General features: G+C 35.4%; 1 protein-coding gene across 10 annotated transcripts in view; it reads right to left on the bottom strand.

Annotated features, from left to right (window-relative positions):
• GKAP1 (G kinase anchoring protein 1) overlaps positions 1 to 18083 on the bottom strand; it is a 151629-nt gene that overhangs the window by 29374 nt on the left and 104172 nt on the right. For 8 of the 10 annotated variants that reach the window (XM_077148581.1, XM_077148586.1, XM_077148583.1 and 5 more), the window contains one exon: positions 12724 to 12877. The exons of the other annotated variants lie outside the window; for them this stretch is intronic. In XM_077148581.1, coding sequence (XP_077004696.1) covers positions 12724 to 12877 — 154 coding nt within the window. The remainder of the gene's footprint in view (positions 1 to 12723; positions 12878 to 18083) is intronic. 10 annotated transcript variants of the gene reach the window in all.

Genomic DNA, 18083 nt, shown 5'->3' with positions numbered 1-18083 from the left:
TACTATACTCTTCTAGGAGCCTTTATTTTAATTAAACTGGTTAATATTTCACTATCTCCATATATTTACTCATGGTATTCCAGTCTCTCCTCCTTCACCTGTATATGTTCAAATCCTAGTGTCCTTTAAGTTCCAACTCAAACAATATACTGGCTTCACAAATCCATCTCTGATCTCCATTCCTATGAATTTCTAGAACAGTTTATCAGTATATGCTTCTTTAGACTTTTTGCCTTTGTACAAAAATAATTATCTATTGAATATGTACTGTGTACAACATATTCTGCTAAACATTTCAAATCATAATTGCTAATTTTCCTTAGAATATTGCAAGAAAGACAGATTACAGGTGCAAGGATGGCTCAGTGGCAGAATGTTCGCCTTTCATGTGGGAGACCCAGGTTCAATTCCTGGACCATGCAACCACAACAAAAAAAAAGAAAGGCAGGTAATTTCCAACCAGTGTAAAAAAACTGACTTAAGATGGCTTAGAAAAAAAAAAGATATGGACTACAAGGGGGTAAAATTAGAATTAACGAAAAAGGAAGAAACAAATGTGCTAAATATAAATGGTAATAGTTGCATGGCCCCTATATAAAATTTGTCAATCAAAGCAAGAGAAGAAAATATTAAGTTTAACTCAATGCCAGAAAGGAAGAAGCTCACAAGTACTTCAGGGAGTAAGGATTTCCCATTACTATATAAAAAATAGATTTTCATATGGAACCACGTTACTTTTAAACCAATCTTACTGCTGCATTAGAGTAAAAAGTCTTTAAGGGCCTGCCTTTTCTTGTGTCCTATAAAACACAATGCAGATGTTTAATTTATTAAATGACTGAATTTTATCAGTTTTCTTTGTGAACAAAAAGATAGTGCCCATTAAAGAGAGTAAAAAAGATAAGAAACAGTCATTAGGGATCTGGAATATTCATTGTAGGGAAAAGTCAGAACTAGAAAAAGATGACTCAATGGACTTTTAAATAGAAAAGAGAACATAGCTAAAAAGTATACAAGACTGATTTCAAATGAGAAAATTACTCACTTTTTTTAATTAGAGAAATCGTGGGTTTACAGAAAAATTATGCATAAAATCCAGGGTTCCATATACCACCCTATTATTAACACCTTGCTTTGGTGTGGTACATTTGGTACAACTGATGAAAGCACATTTTTATAACTATCTTATTAACTATAGCCAATGGTTCCACTTAGGGTTCACTAATAGATTGGACAGTTTCTTGGATTTTTAAAAAATTTATTCTAGGGGCGGGCCGCGGTGGCTCAGCGGGCAAGAGTGCTTGCCTGCCATGCCGGAGGACCCCGGTTCGATTCCCGGCCCCAGCCCATGTAAAAAAAAAACAAACAAACAAACAAAATATAATAAAAAAACAAGAAAATGTTTAAAGATGTTTCCCTTTCTTCCTCCCTTCCTTCCTTCCATCCTTCCTTCCTTCTCTGTCTTTCCTTCCTTTAAAAAAAAAAAAAAAAAAAAAAAAAAAAAAAAAATTTATTCTAGTAACATATATAAAACCTAAAATTTACCCTTTTAATTACATTAAAATATAGAATTCAGTGCTGTTAATAATGCTCCCAATATTGTGTTTCCATTACCACCATTCATTACCAAAACTTTTACATCATCCCAAACAGAAAGCCTTAACTACATTTTAAGCCTTAACTCCCTATTCCTTACCCCCACCCCATCCCCTGGCAAAATATACAGACTCTGACTCTGTGAATTTTCTCATTATAGTTATTTCATACCAGTGAGATTATACAAGATTTTTTGTTTTGTGTCTGGATTATTTCATTCAATATGATGTCTTAAAGTTCATCCATGTTGTTACAAATATCAGAACTCCATTTCTTTTTTCCACCTGGGTAATATTCCATTGTATGTATATACCACATTTTGTTTATCCATTCATCAGTTGATGGACATTTGGGTTGGAAATTGTGAACACTGCTACCATGAAACATCAGTGTGTAAATATCTGTTTTGAGTCCTTACTTTGAAGTCTTTGGGGTACATGCTTAGAAGTATATTGCCAGGTCATATGGTAATTCTGTATTTAACTTCCTAAGGAATTGCTAAACTGTTTTCCACAGCAGGTGCGCCATTTAAAAATAATGAGTGCTCCTATTTCTCCACACCCTCTCCAACACTTCTAATTTTTTTTTAATAGAAGCCACTCTAGTAGTGTGAAATGGCACCTCATTGTGGTTTCGATTTGCATTTCCCTAATGGTTAACTGATGTTGAGCATCTTTGCATGTGCTTATTGGCCATTTGTATATCTTTTATTTGGGAAATGTCTAATCAAGTCTTTTCCCATTTTTAAATTTTTGTAGTTGAGTTAAAAGGATTTCTTTATATATTCCTGATAGTAAATCCTTATCAGATATGTCATTTCCAAATATTTTCTCCATTGTATTGGTTGTTGTTTTACTTTCATGATAAAGTCATTTGATGCATAAGTTTTTAATTTGATAAAGTCCCATTTATCTATTTTTTTTGTTGCTGCTTGTGCTTTGGGTGTAAAATCTAATGAATCATTACCTAACAAAAGGTCCTGAAGATGATTACATATATTTTCTTCTTAGGAGTGCTATAGTTCTCGTTCTTACATTTAGGTCTTTGTTCCATTTTGAGTTGACTTTGTATATGGTGTGAGGTAGATGTTCCACCATCTTTCTTTTACATAAAGACATCCATTTTTTCCCACAACCATTTGCTGAAAGAGACTATTCTTTCCCCATTGATGGTCTATACCCCTTTGTCAAAAATCAGCTGGCCATAAATATAAGGTTGATTTCTGAATTATCAACATGATTCCACTGGTCTATATGCCTGTCTGTGCCAGTACCATGCTGTTTTCATTTATCAAGGCTTTATAATAACTTTTAAGATTGGTAAGTGTGAGTCCTCCAACTTTTTATTTTTCGAGGTGGCTTTGGCTATTCAGGGATCCCTTATCTTTCCATATAAACTTGATGATTAGATTTATTTCTGAAAAGAAGGTTACTGGAATTTTTATAGGGATTACATTGAATCTGTAAATCACTTTGGGTATAATTGATACCTTAACAATATTTAGTCTTCCAATCCAGGAACACAGAATATCCTTCCATTTATTTGAGTCTTCTTTTATTTCTTTCACAAATATTTCATAGTTTTCTGTATACAAGTCTTTTATATCCTTGGTTAGCTTTATCCCTAGATTTCAGTTGATACTATAAGTGAATTAAAAAATAATTTCCTCTTCTGAACTAGTGTATAGAAACAGTATTGATTTGGGGGTGCTGATCTTGTACCCTGCCATTTTGAGAATCATTTATTACCTCTAGTAGCTTTGCTGAGGAATATTCAGGGCTTTCAGTATTTAGGATCACGGCATCTGCAAATAGGGAAGATTTTACTTCTTCCTTTCCAATTTAGATACCTTTTATTTCTCTTGTAGCATAATTTTCCTGGGTAGAATTATAGTACAATGTTGAGTAATAGTGGTGACAGTGGGGATCTTTGTCTTGTTTCTGATCATAGAGGGAAAGCTTTCAGTTTTTCACCATTGAATATCATGTGGGATGTGGGTTTTTCATATATGTCCTTTATCATGTTAAAGTAGTTTCCTTCGATTTCTAGTTTCTAAGTGTTTTTTTTATCAAGAATGGATGCTGGATTTTGTCAAATGCCTTTTATGCATCAATTGACATACTCATGTGGGTTTTTTCCTTCGTTATATTAATATATTACATTGATTGATTTTCTTATGTTGAACCATCCTTGCATACTTGGGATAAATCCCACTTGATCATGGTACATAATTCTTTCAATGTGCTTTTGGAATTCAGTTTGCTAGTAGTTTGTTGAGATTTTTGCATCTATTTTCATAAGGATATTGGCCTATAATTTTCTTTTCTTTGGGTATCTTTATCTGGTTGATGTTGGCATTGTAGAATGAGTTAGGAAGTATTCCCTCTTCATTTTTTTGGAAGAATCTGAGCAGAATTGGTGCTAATTGTTGGAATGTTTAGTGAAATTCTTCTGTGAAACCATCTGGTTGGGAGGTTTTATTTTTGTTGTTGTTTAATATTTTCATTGTAAACACTAATATACAAACATTCTTGACATACAAACATTCTATACATGGTGTACAATCATTGGCTCACAATATCATCACACAGTTGTGCATTCATCACCATGACCATTGTTCTGAACATTTGCATCTCTCCAGCAAAAGAAAATAAAAAAGAAAAAAATTCAAATACCATACCCCTTGCCCCTCCCTCTCATTGACCACTAGTATTTCAATCTACTCAATTAACTCTAACCTTTGTTCTCACTATTGTTTGCCTATTTTTTACCCATATTTTTTACTCATCTGTCCACACTCTGGATAAAAGGATCATCAGACATGAAGTTTTCACAATCACACCATAAAAGCCATATCATTATTCAATCATCTTCAAGAAACATGGCTATTGGAACACAGCTCTACAGTTTCAAGTACTTCCCTCAAGCCACTCTAATACACCATAAACTAAAAAGGGAATATCTATATAATACGTAAGAATAACCTCCAGGATAACCCCTCGACTTTGTTTGAAATTTCTCAGCCATTGATACTTTATTGTCTCATTTCTCTTCCCCACCCCACCCCCCTTCAGTTGAGAAGGTTTTCTCAACCCCTTGATACCACATCCCACCTCATGCCAGGATTTCTGTCCTATGTTGCCAGTGAGTTTTACACCCCTGGAAGTCATGTTCTATGTAGAGAGGGGAGGGCAGTGAGTTTGCTTGCTCTGTTGGCTTAGAGAGAGAGAGGCCACATTTGAGCAACAAAAGTTGTTCTCTGGAGCATCAGACTCTTATGCCTAATTTTAAGTAGGCTTAGCCTCTCCTTTGCAGGGAAATTTTCATAGAGGTGCACCCCAAGATTGAGAGGTCGGCCTATTGAGTTGGTTGTCCCCACTGCTTGAGAGAATATCAGGTGTTCTCCAAATGAGGAAGTCAAAAATTTCCCCCTTTCTCCCCATTCCCTCAAGTGGACATTGCAAATACTTCTTTACTTACTGTTCAAATCACTCTGGGATTTATCAGGGCATCACACTAACTTGGACAAATCAACAAAATCTCATGCTGTTGGGAGGTTTTTATCATTACTAGTTATTTATTTGTTGAGATCTTCATTTTCTCTTTATGTCATTGTAGGTAGTTTCTGTGTTTCTAGGAATTTGTCCACTTCATCTAGGTTATCTAATTTGTTGATGTATGGTGGTTCAAAATATCATCTTATAATACCTTTTATTTCAGTGAGGTTGGTAGTAATGTCCTATTTTTCATTTCTGATTTTAGTTGTGTCTTCTCTTTTTTTCATCAGTCTAGCTAAATGTTTGTCAATTTCATTGATCTTTTTAGAGGACCAACTTTTTGTTTAGTTGATTTTATTGTTTTTAAAATTCTCTATTTCATTTATCTCTACTCCAATCTATTATATCCTTCTGTCTGATTGCTTTGGGTTTATTTGCTCTTCTTTTCTTGTTCTTCCATTCTGAAGGAAGGTTTATGAGGTTTTTCTTCTCTTTTAAAGTAAGCATTTAAGCATTCAGAGCTATAAATTTCCCTCTCAACAATACTTTGGCTGCATTCTTTAAGTTTTGGTATTTTGTATTCTCATTTTCACCTCAAGATATTTCATAATTTCTATGTGATTTGATCTTTAACATATTGGTTATCTAAGAGTGTGTTGTTTTAAGGCCGAGCCCTCAATATTGGGGCTCACCCTTATTCCTGAAAAGGAGAGGCTAAGCCTACATCATGATAATTAAGCCTAAGAATCACCCTAGAGAGCCTCTTTAATTACTCAGATGTGGCCCTTCTCTCTAAGCCAACTTGGTAGGTGAACTCATCACTCTCCCCACCTATGTAGGACATGACTCCCAGGGGTGTAAATCTCCCTGGCAACATGGGAACTGACTCCCAGGCATGAACCAGGACCCAGTATCATGGCAATGAGATAGCCTTCTTGACCAAAAACAGGAAGAGAGAAACGAGAAAAAACAAAGTCTCGGGGGCTGAAAGATTTCAAACAGAGCCAAGAAGTTATTCTTATGCATTATATAGATACTCATTTTTAGTTTATGGTATATTGTAGTGGCTAGAGGAAAGTACCTGAAACTGTTGAACTGTGTTCCAGTAGCCTTGATTCTTGAAGAAGACTGTATAACTATATAGTTTTATATATAGACTGTGTGACTATGAAAACCTTGTGTCCAATCGTCCTTTTATCCAGGGTATGGACAGATGAGTAAAGAAAAAAAACACAAAGATAAAGAATAAAGAAATAATAGGGGTAGATAAAGGGTAAAAACTGGGTGGATTGAAATATTGTGGGTCAATGAGAGGGAGGGGTTAGGGGATATGTGATGTATGAGTTCTTTCTTTTTCTGGAGTGATACAAATGTTCCAAAAGTGATCATGGTGAAAAATACACAACTATGTGATGATATCGTGAGCCACAGATTGTATGATATGGTTGGACTGTACATGTATGGATGTTTCTCAACAAAAATATTTTTTAAAAAAGAGGACGCCGTTTAATTTCCATACATTTGTGGCATTTCCATTTCTTCTTGGTATTGATTTCTAGCTTCATTCCATTGTGGTCAAAGAAGATACACTGTATGATTTCAAAGTTTTTAATTTATTGAGATTTTGGTTTACCCAGGAGAATGATCCATGTGTACTCAAGAAGAATGTGTATTCTTTTGTGTTCTATATATGTCTGTTGGGTCTAATTGGTTTAGTGTATCATTCAAAGCCTGTACTTCCTTATTAATCTCCTAACTTGATGCTATATTCATTATTAAGAGTGGTATATTAAAGTCTCCTACTACTAATATAGAATCATTAATTTCTCCCTACAAATCTGTCAGTATTTGCTTCCTATATGTTGGGGCTCTGCAGTTAGGTGCATATATATTTTAATTATTACATCTTCCTATTGAATTGTCCCCTTTATCAGTATTTAATGACCATCTTTGTCCCTTGTAACTGTTTTTTACTTCAACTCTACTTTATCCAATATTAATAAAGCTACCCCAGTTCTCTTTTGGTTACTACTTATATGGTATATATTTTTCCATCCTTTCACTTTCAATTTATTTGTATCTTTGACTTTAAGATGAGTCTCTTGCAAACAGTTGGTTCATGCTTTTTTATCCATACTGCCAGTCTCTGCCTTTTGACAGGAAAATCTAATCCATTTATATTTAAATTCAGTACTGATAATACAAGACTTTCTTTTACCATTTTGCTATTTAGACTTTGTAATTATTATACCTTTTTTGTCCCTAACTTCTATTAAAGCCTACTATCATGTTAATTTGATTTCCTGTGTTACACATATTGAGAGCCTCCTCATTTTCATCTATTTTTCTTGTGGTTACCATAGGGTTAAAATTCAACCCCATGAATATATAACAATTATGTTTCATTTGATACAACTTAACTTCAACAGCATATACATATACTTTTCCTATACCTCTCTTCTCCGCTCATTTTTTGTACATATTACCATTTACATCTTTGTACACTGTATGTCCAAAATCAGATTTACCATTACTTATTATGCATTTGCATTTTAGCATTTGTAGGAAATAATGCTAAACAACTCAGTACAATAATACTGGCATTTATAATTACCAAATGGTTATCTTTACTACAGGTCTTTATTTCTTTACGCTGCTTTGAACAAGTCTAGTATTCTTTCCTTTCAGTCTGAAGAATTTCCTTTAGCATTGCTTGTGGGGAAGGTCTAGTGATAATGAGCTCTCTCATCCTTTGTCTGAGAATGTTTTAATTTCACCCTCATTTTTGAAAGAGATTCTCACCAGGTATAAATTTCTTTTTCATCAGCACTTTTAAGTATTTCTTTTAAAAAAGAGTTTCTTTTTTAAAAATCTAACATGTATGTAAAGCAAGGAAAGAAAAAAGCAGTAATTTTCAAAGCACACTTCAACAAGTAGTTACAGAACAGATCCCAGAGTTTGTCATGGGCTACCATTCCTTCATCTCACATTTTTCCTTCTAGCTGCTCCAAAACACCAGAGGCTAGAAGGAATATTAATATAGTGATTCAGCAGCCATACTAGTTTGTTAAATCTCATTTTCTCTGTCATACCTCCTTCTCCTCCTTTAATCCTTCTCCCAATCTATAGGGATCTTTGGGCAATGCCTCTTCTGATTTCTTCAGGTTGAGAAGGGGTGTCCACACTAAAGGACAGGGGGACGTAACCTAACTGTTAATCCTGGAAAGGCTGGTCCCTCTGAGTTTAAGAATTTATCTGACCTAGGAACCCTCTAGGAATGATAGGTTCCAGGAAGGCCAATCTAGCACATGAAGCCTTTAGAGTTTCAGTTCAAGCCCTAGGTGTTCTTAAGAGTCAAAAGCAGTGAGTTTGGTTGGGATTTAACAAACCATGGCAATTAAGCTTGAATAAGGGCAGCCTCTAGTACAGTCCAGAATAGCCTCTTGACTCCATCTGATCTCTCTTGGCCACTGATGTCTTATTTTATTACACTCATTTTCCCCCTTTTGGTCCAGAGGGCCTTGTCGATCCTAGGGTGCAAGGGCCAGACTCACCTTGAGAGTCACGCCCCACAATGCCAGGGAGATTTTCACCGCTGATGTCATGCCCTATGTAGGGGGTTGGGTAATGATGTCCCTTGCAGAGTTGGGCCCAGAGAGAGGCCACATTTGAGCACAAAGAGGCTTCCTGGAAGCAACTCTTAGATCTCGTTATGGGTAGTCTAGCTTCTCCCCTACAGACATAAGTTTCATAATGGCAAACCTCAAAATCCAGGACTTGGTTTATTTTCTTGGGAGTTCCCAATGGTTGAAAGAGTACCTGGGGTTTCCCGGATGGGAAAGTTTAACAGTTCCAAATATATATATATATATATAAATTTATTTTATTTATATATATATATATATATATATATTTATATATTACCAGCACCACCACCACTTCACACCCTGCTTTGGACTCTCAAGGGATTCTACCTTTATCAGCCCACCATAGTCTGAGATGTACCCTGGTATTATATTAAGCTATATAGAATTACAAGGCCTTGTGCCCATTTTGGACTCCAGGAGTTTAGATTAAATGAGGTATCAAGACAGGTTGGTTTAGATTGTATTTTAGAGAAAATTTAGGTTCTAGACATAATAAACCTCTCTGCCTTTGATCTCAAACAGCAGGTGAAGGTCTAAAGTACATACACTATCATATTTTACCCTGCATTCTGGACCCAACCAGTATGGCTTCATTTTAAATTATAATTAAAGTGTGAACTCTTTTTCAGTTAATTTAGCTGTTATTATATATAGCTACCACACTTTAAGTATTTCAACCCACTGCTTTCTTGCCTCCATGGTTTCTGATGAGAAATCAGAACTCAGACTTATTGGGATTCCCTTGTATGCAACACATTGCCTTTCTTTTGCAACTTTCAGAATTCTCTCCTTGCCTTTTGCATTTGATAGTGTAATTAATACATGCCATGATACATTTTTCTTCATGTTAATTTTGTTTGGTGTTCTCTTGAGTTTTTCAGATGTGCATATTCATGTCTTTTGCTAAGTTTGGAAGGTTCTTTGTCATTATTTCTTTGACTATTCCTTCTGCTCTTTTCTCTCTTTCTTCTCCTTCCAGGACTCCCATAACGGGTATATTGGTGTGCTTGATGGCATTCTGTAGCAGTCTGAGGCTATTTTGCTTTTAAAATTTCTTTTTTCTGTTCCTCAGCATGACTCATTTCAAGTGTTTTGTCTTCAAGTTCACTGATTCTTTCTTCTGTGAGCTCCAACCTGCTGTTGAAACCCTCGTGGGATTTTTCATTTCAGTTATTGTGATCTTCGACTCTAGTGGTTCTGTTTGGTTCCTTTTTAAAACTTCTTTCCTTAGACTCTCATATTGTTCATTCATTGTTTTCCTAATATCCAGTATTTCTTTCTTTGTACTTTCATCTCCTTAAGCATTTTAAAATCATTTTTCAAGAGGATTTGTTTAGTATGTCCACGTTTCTGCCTTCTTTATTGGTATTTTTATCTTCTTCCTTTGGATGGGCGATCATTTCCTGTTTCTTTGCTTTTACTTTTGTTTTCACTGCATATTTTAATATTCTAAAATGTTAATTCTGAGATTTACTCTTAGAAATGTCTGTTTTCTGGTTTGTATCAGCTAGTGATAAGAGAGAGATTTTCTTGAGCTTCAGCCCTCTATCAGGAAAGTCTGCCCCTCCCCCTAAACTAACTCAGTAGGTGAACTCCATGCCATCTGCCCACCCCGAGGGCCTAGGGTCTAGGGTTGGAGGCGATGGCTGTGGGGCGAGAGGGAGCCACTTAGACCCAAAGCCTAAATGCACTGTGCAGGATTTTCCCTGTCTTACTGGGCCTCTGTCTTATCTTGGGCATTAGTTGTTTTGGAGTTCCCCTGTTTATAATTTTGTTGTCCCTTCTGTTTCACAGGGGACAAACTTCCTTGTCTGGGATGTCTGATGCTGCAGGCCTGTGTGTCCTAGACTGCCTGTATATGTTTTTACACCCCTTTTGTTTTCTTAGGCTGTTTTTGCCTGGAGGGCAAATTCTGGGAGGAAGTTCACCCTGGGATGGACTTTCCCAACCAAGATAGGACCACAGACCCACGAAGGGGATGCAGACCAGCTCCAATGTGCCTGTGGAGGGGGATCAGGAGGGGCACTTAAACTTCTCCAATGGCTCCCCAAAGCTGAGCTTTCCTGGCTTGCCCAGCAAATGCAGCCCTTCAGCTAACTTTTCCCTGCAGCTCTGATGAAGACCTGTCTCTTTTAAATCTCCATTATGCCTGGCTGCCCTCACCCCCTGCCCCACCCCGTCCAGGTTGAAACAATGGCTGCCTCAGAGCCAGGACCCAGTGATCCAAACTCACTAATCAAAAGTGGTGATCAGTGACCAGCTGTGCATAACCTTGTTCTTGGAAAAGAGGATTTTTACATCCCTTGCTGTCACTAGCAACCAGCCAGGGACTACACTCTGCAGCAGCCTGCCGTAGGAGTGAGAGATGGATGCTGGTAGCTGCCACAGAAGACAGCAATTTATAGTTCTTTATCATAATTTGTCAGTCTCTTCCTCCTGCTCTTCTCTGTTGCTATTCAGTGTTCTGTCCTCTGGAGCTTCCAAATAGTTGTTTTAGACAGTTCCTGCCTGTTTAATAGTTGTTTTGATGGAAGGACTGAGTCCCAGAGCTTGCTCTCTGCATCTTCCCCAGAAGTCTCCCTAACTCTAGTTTTAAAAGGATTTTCCAGCAACACCTAGAAGCCCAGGAAGTAGATTAGAATATAGAAGGGAGACAATACTGTGAGAGTCCATGGTGGTAAGAGAATAACAGGAAATCCAGAAAATAAGGGGAAAGTGTTCACGGGGATACTACTGTAATTAGAAAATTCAGCCTTAGAGAATATAGTTACGGATAAATTAGAAGTCAATATAAGGTAAAGAACAAGTTCACGGTTAAAAGGAAGTAGGATAGAAGATAGGAGTTTGTGGTGATAAAAATAAATGCAGACTTTGAGACCTGACAGGCAAAGAACTTTGTTGAGATCCAAGATGTGGCAGCTAAGGAACACGGAGTAGGTCACACCTTTCTTGCCCCATGAACCCAGGAGTGAAAGGAGAGGAAGGAGAGGAAGTACCTTCTTCTTATTAAATAACATATTTTGCAAAATACCGGTCTGTAGCTAAGGTTGGTAAATTTTTCCCACAAAGGGACCAATAGTAAATATTTTGGGCTTTTAGGGGGTTAGTACAGTCTGTCACATACTCTGTTTTTTTTTTTAACATTCCTTTCAAAATGTAAACCATTCTTACCTCATGGGCCAAACAAAAACAGACCGTGCCAGATCTGATCTGTGGATCACAGTTTGGAATCTATAGTATAGAATTCTAACTTCTTACTTTCACAGAAAATGACATTTACACTTGGTTCTATTGTTTGTTTTGGGTGCGTGGTCTGGGAATCGAACCTGGGTCTTCTGCATGGAAGGCGAGCATTCTACCACTGAACCAACCATGCACCCTTACAGAAAACGATATTTATAATCTAAATCCAATATATCTATCCAGTCATGCTATTCCCTACCTACTCAATATTTCACAGATACAGAGTTTTTTCGTTTCCTGCATATTCAGTCTAAGGTCTTTCATAACTCTGGGTCTTTGTTCTTGTTATTCCCTTAAACTGCAAAGTCTTTTTCCATGTATCAGCTTATACAATTATTCAGAATTCAAAATTCATCTCAAATGTCCCTTTTTCATATACCCTTCCCAATTCACCCAAGCAGTTATCTTTTAGAGTTTCCATTTAAAACAGCTTTTATATTTTTTCAAATCTCCCTTAAAACATTCATCAGTGAATGATAATCTCTTTATAGGTTTACCTCCTCACATCCCTACTACTTTGTCTAAGGTCTACCAGTATGCTTAGTACCTCAGTAAGCATGACTCGATGAATAACTACATACTTCATACACTGTATTATAACTTTGAATACTAACAACTAAGATAAGACAATATCCTAAAATTGCTACTTTATAAAATCATAACCAGAGTCCACTGCTTATGCTTTTTGAAAAAAATGCATTTAAATTTCACTGTGATTTTAAGAAAATTTTCAACTTTACATGCCTGGTTGTGCTCAGTTGTACAATTATCTGTTCCATTATATTCTGTAAGCTGTTCTCTTCTTTTTTCTCTAATAAGGATTTTATGAACATCATCTTCCAGTCTATTGAAGAATCCTCCATCACGTGATAAAGTCTGAGAAGAACTCAATTCCTGTTAAAGATTAATTGATTTACTACATTTTAATGCAGAAGCATTTAATAAACCTAGTCAGCCATTAGACAGAAATAAAAGGAAAATGATAGTTAAGAGACAATATCTGGTTCTTATCTATCTCCAGAGAAAATAGTAGAGACACATTTGCAAATGTTCTTCTTCTTCATAATTTTGAGGTATGGGTATTGGTTGATTTTTTAAAAATAAATTTTTTAATTCATATACCATACAACTCACATATAGTTAAAGTGTACAATATAATGGTTTCTAGCCTATTAAGAGAGTTGGCAACCATCACTGCAATCAATTTTAGGACATTTTCATCATCCTAAAAAGAAACATGCATCCATTAACAGTCATCCAATTTCTATGCCACACTTCTCTCTACCTAGGCCACACTAATCTACTTTCTGAATCTATAGATTTGCCTATTTTGGACATCTGTTATAAACAGAAGCATACAATGTATGGTAATTTGTGATTGGTTTCTTTCATTTAGCATAATTTTTCAATGTTCATCCTTGCACTGGAACAAATCAGCACTTCATTCCTGTTTATTGCCAAATAATATTCCATTGTATGGATATACCACATTTTGCTTATCCACCCATCTGTTGATAATCCACCTTGGTTATTTCTAATTTTTAGTTGTCAGCAATAATGGTGTTATGAACATTCATATACAAGTTTTTTTTGTGGAAAAATGTTTCCAATTCTCATGAACATATACCTAGGAGTGGCATTGCTAGGTTGTATCATAACTCTATGTTGAAGCTTTTGAAGAACTGACAAACTGTTTTCAACAGCAGCTGCACCATTTCACATTACCAAGAGTAGTGTCTAATGGTTCCAATTTCTCCACATCCTCACCAACACATATTATCATCTGTCATTCTTATTTTAGACAACCTAGTGAGTATGAAAGTTTTATTTCATTGTGGTATGTGTTACATTTACCTAATAGCTAAAGGGTTTGAACGTATTTCATGTGCTTACTGGTCATTTATATATCTTCTTTAGAGAAATGTAAATTCAGATCATCAGCTCATTTTTAAATAGGGTTACTTGTCTTTTATTAATGAGTTTCAAAAGTTCTTTAAATATTCTAGATAGAAATTCCTTATTAGATAAATAATTTGCAAATATTTTCTTACATTCTGTGGGTTACCTTTTTCATCTTGATGATGTCCTTTGTATCAAAAAAGTTTTAAATTTTAATGAAGTCCAATTTGTCTATTTTTTCCATTTGTTGCTGGTCCTTTTGGATTATACACAAGAAACCACTGCCTAATTCAAGGTCATAGAGATTTACTGCTTTATTTTTCTCTAAGAGTTTTATAGTTTTAGCCCTTACATTTACGTCTGTGAGTCATTTGAGATAATTTCTGTGTATGGTGTGAAAAGGAGTCAAACTCATACTTTTTCATATGGATATTCAGTTGTTTCAGCACCACTTGTTGAAAAGACTTTTCTTTCCTCATTAAATTGTCTTGGTACCCTTGTTGAAAATTAAACCAAAATATAAGAGTTTATTTCTGGACTCTCAGTTCTATTTTGTTGGCCTATATTTCTATCCTTACGCCAATACCACAGTATCTTGATTACTGTAGCTTTGTATTGTTCAATATTTTACATTATATTTTAAGATAATTTTACATGAATTCTCCACCCCTGTGATAAATACATAAAATTTTATCATTATCTAACCAGTTATATAAAATTAGAAATTTTGCACATTCTTCAAGAGAAAGTAGCATTTCTTCTCCAACTTCCTGTTGTGAAGACAGAGACAGAAAAAAATGTCCCTCTTACTTTCATTGTTATCATATATATCCCATATTCTGAGTTACAATACTTCCCATTTTACCCAATTCATGAACAAATGGCCTAACATTTCAGTGACTATTGATTTTATTCTCTTCACATTATTTTAGAAAACAGGGTCTAAAACAAAAAAAATTATATATCAATGTTTAATAAAAATAAAAATGACATTACAAACATCTGCACAGCACTTTAGAGTTTGCAAAGCATCTATGCAAACATCATCTTACCTGAATCTCCTAAACTCTATGAGAAGGTGATAATGCAAGTATTATTTCCCATGAAGTAATCATGGTCTCAGAAGAAATGACATGCCCATGAGTTATTCTATTGCTAAGTGGTACAGATATAACTCTAACTTTTCATAAAATATTTCATTCTGGTAAGATTTCATTTTAAAGGAATAAATACAAAAAATTTAAAATACTACTGAGCTCCTATGGAAGGAACACTATGGTGTTTGCAACTAATCAGTTTGTGGATTTCACCTCTTTAAAGACTAGTTCCATCCAGTGCTCCCTGTGTTTTTTAAATTTATTTTGTTTGCTTTGGTTTTTGTTTTTTTGATCACCTTCATTTTTATCCCTGAATACCAGCTTACACATATATAAAACAGCCTCTAAAAATCCAGAAATAATAATTACTACTCAGACAAAATGTGACTGCTATAAGAGCTTACAATCTAGGCCCCTGTTTTCTTATAAGCATTTTCTGAAGGAGACCATACACAATAATTGCTCTTTTGTTGCTGGCTTATTTTACCTCATCAAATGTCCCACAGGTTCATTCACAATGTTGAATGCCTCACAACTTTGTTCCTTTTTATAGCAGCACGATATTCAATTACAGGTATACACCATCATTCGCCAATCTATTTCTCAGTCAGTGCATCCTTCAGCCACTGCATTGATTAGGCATCATGCATAATATCCAAAGTTCACAGTCCAATAACACTCTCAATTTCAGATAATTTCATTGTTCCCAAGAGAAAGATAAACAATAAACACACCCTCACCAATCTAAATCTAAATCTCCCCTTAACTCTTGTTCCTCCCACCATTATATACCCCTGGTATTGCTGTGGTACTGCTGATGTTTTCCTGTTAAACAGCTCATACTATGCAATAGCAGATTTTCCCTTATACCCTGAAAGTAAATACTCTCTGTACAAGAATCAGACCTTTGAAGTAGTTCATGCAAAAACTTATTTATATTTGTAGTGTTAATCAGTGAGACCCATAGGTCTATACAGTCCCCTTTCAATCATGTTTACCTTCAATATGGTAATATTACTTATAGACCCACTAGTGAACCACCTTCACTTCTATCTATGCCTGCATTTGAGTTCAACCTCATTAGCTAACCATTTGCCCATCTCTAGCTTCTATGTATCTCTAAGTCCCCTATATTCTATATTATAAGCCTCTGATTTTATTTTTACCATGGCCATAAAAGTAGAGCTATACAGTACCTATCCTTTTGTGTCTGGCTTATTTCCCTCAGCATTACATCCTCAAGGCTCATCCATCATGTCATGTGCTTCAGGACGTCATTTCGTCTTACTGCTGCATCATATTCTATCGTATACATATACCACATTTTGTTGATCCACTCATCTGTTGATGGGCACTTGTATTGTTTCTATCTTTTGGCGATTGTGACTAACACTGTTATGAACATTGTTGTGCAAATGTCTGTTTATGTCACGGCTTTTAGCTCTTCTGGGTATACACTGAGTAGCGGTATGGCAGGTCATAGGGCAACTCAATATTTAGTTTTCTGAGGAACTCCCAAACTGTCTTCCATTGTGGCTGTACCATTATACATTTCCATCAGCAGTATATAAGTGTAACAATTTCTCCACATCCTCTCTAGCATTAGTAGTTTCCTGTTTGTTTAATAGCAGCCATTCTTATAGGTGTGAGGTGGTTATCTCATTGTAGTCTTAATCTGCATTTCTCTTATAGTTAATGAGAATGAGCATTTCTCATGTGCTTTGGAACCACCTGCATTTGCTCTTCAGAAAAATGCCTATTCATATCTTGAGCCCATTTTATAATTGGGGTGTTTGTTCTTTTGTTGTTGAGTTGTAGGACATCAAACCTTTGTCGATGGGTGATTTCCAAATATTTTCTGGCACTGAGTTGGCGGCCTCTTCACCTTTTTTTTTTTTTTAATTTTTTTTTTATTAATTAAAAAAAGAATTAACAAAACAATTAGAAATCATTCCAATCTACATGTACAATCAGTAATTCTTAATAACATCACATAGCTGCATATTCATCATTTCTTAGTACATTTGCATCAATTTAGAAAAAGAAATAAAAAGACAACAGAATAAGAATTAAAACAATAATAGAAAGAAAAAAAACAAAAAAAAACAAAAAAACCTATACCTCACATGCAGCTTCATTCAGTGTTTTAACATAATTGCATTACAATTGGGTAGTATTGTGCTGTCCATTTCTGAGTTTTTATATCCAGTCCCGTTGTACAGTCTGTATCCCTTCAGCTCCAATTATCCCTTCTCTCTTTTTTTTTTAATTAACGGAAAAAAAGAAATTAACCCAACATTTAGAGATCATACCATTCTACATATGCAATCATTAATTCTTAACATCATCACATAGATGCATGATCATCATTTCTTAGTACATATGCATTGGTTTAGAAGAACTAGCAACATAACTGAAAAAGATATAGAATGTTAATATAGAGAAAAAAATAAAAGTAATAATAGTAAAATCAAAACAAAACAAAAGAAAACAAAACAAAAACCTATAGCTCAGATGCAGCTTCATTCAGTGTTTTAACATGATTACTTTACAATTAGGTATTATTGTGCTGTCCATTTTTGAGTTTTTGTATCTAGTCCTGTTACACCGTCTGTATCCCTTCAACTCCAATTGGCCATTATCTTACCCTGTTTCTACCTCCTGCTGGACTCTGTTATCAAGGACATATTCCAAATTTATTCTCGAATGTCTGTTCACATCAGTGGGACCATACAGTATTTGTCCTTTAGTTTTTGGCTAGACTCACTCAGCATAATGTTCTCTAGGTCCATCCATGTTATTACATGCTTCATAAGTTTATCCTGTCTTAAAGCTGCATAGTATTCCATCGTATGTATATACCACAGTTTGTTTAGCCACTCTTCTGTTGATGGAGATTTCGGCTGTTTCCATCTCTTTGCAATTGTAAATAACGCTGCTATAAACATTGGTGTGCAAATGTCCGTTTGTGTCTTTGCCCTTAAGTCCTTTGAGTATATTCCCAGCAATGGTATTGCTGGGTCGTATGGCAATTCTATATTCAGCTTTTTGAGGAACCGCCAAACTGCCTTCCACAGTGGTTGCACCATTTGACATTCCCACCA

Source organism: Tamandua tetradactyla, chromosome 2 (genome assembly GCF_023851605.1).
Source record: "Tamandua tetradactyla isolate mTamTet1 chromosome 2, mTamTet1.pri, whole genome shotgun sequence".
Lineage (NCBI taxonomy): Eukaryota > Metazoa > Chordata > Mammalia > Pilosa > Myrmecophagidae > Tamandua > Tamandua tetradactyla.
This window is presented reverse-complemented; position numbering and strand designations above follow the sequence as displayed.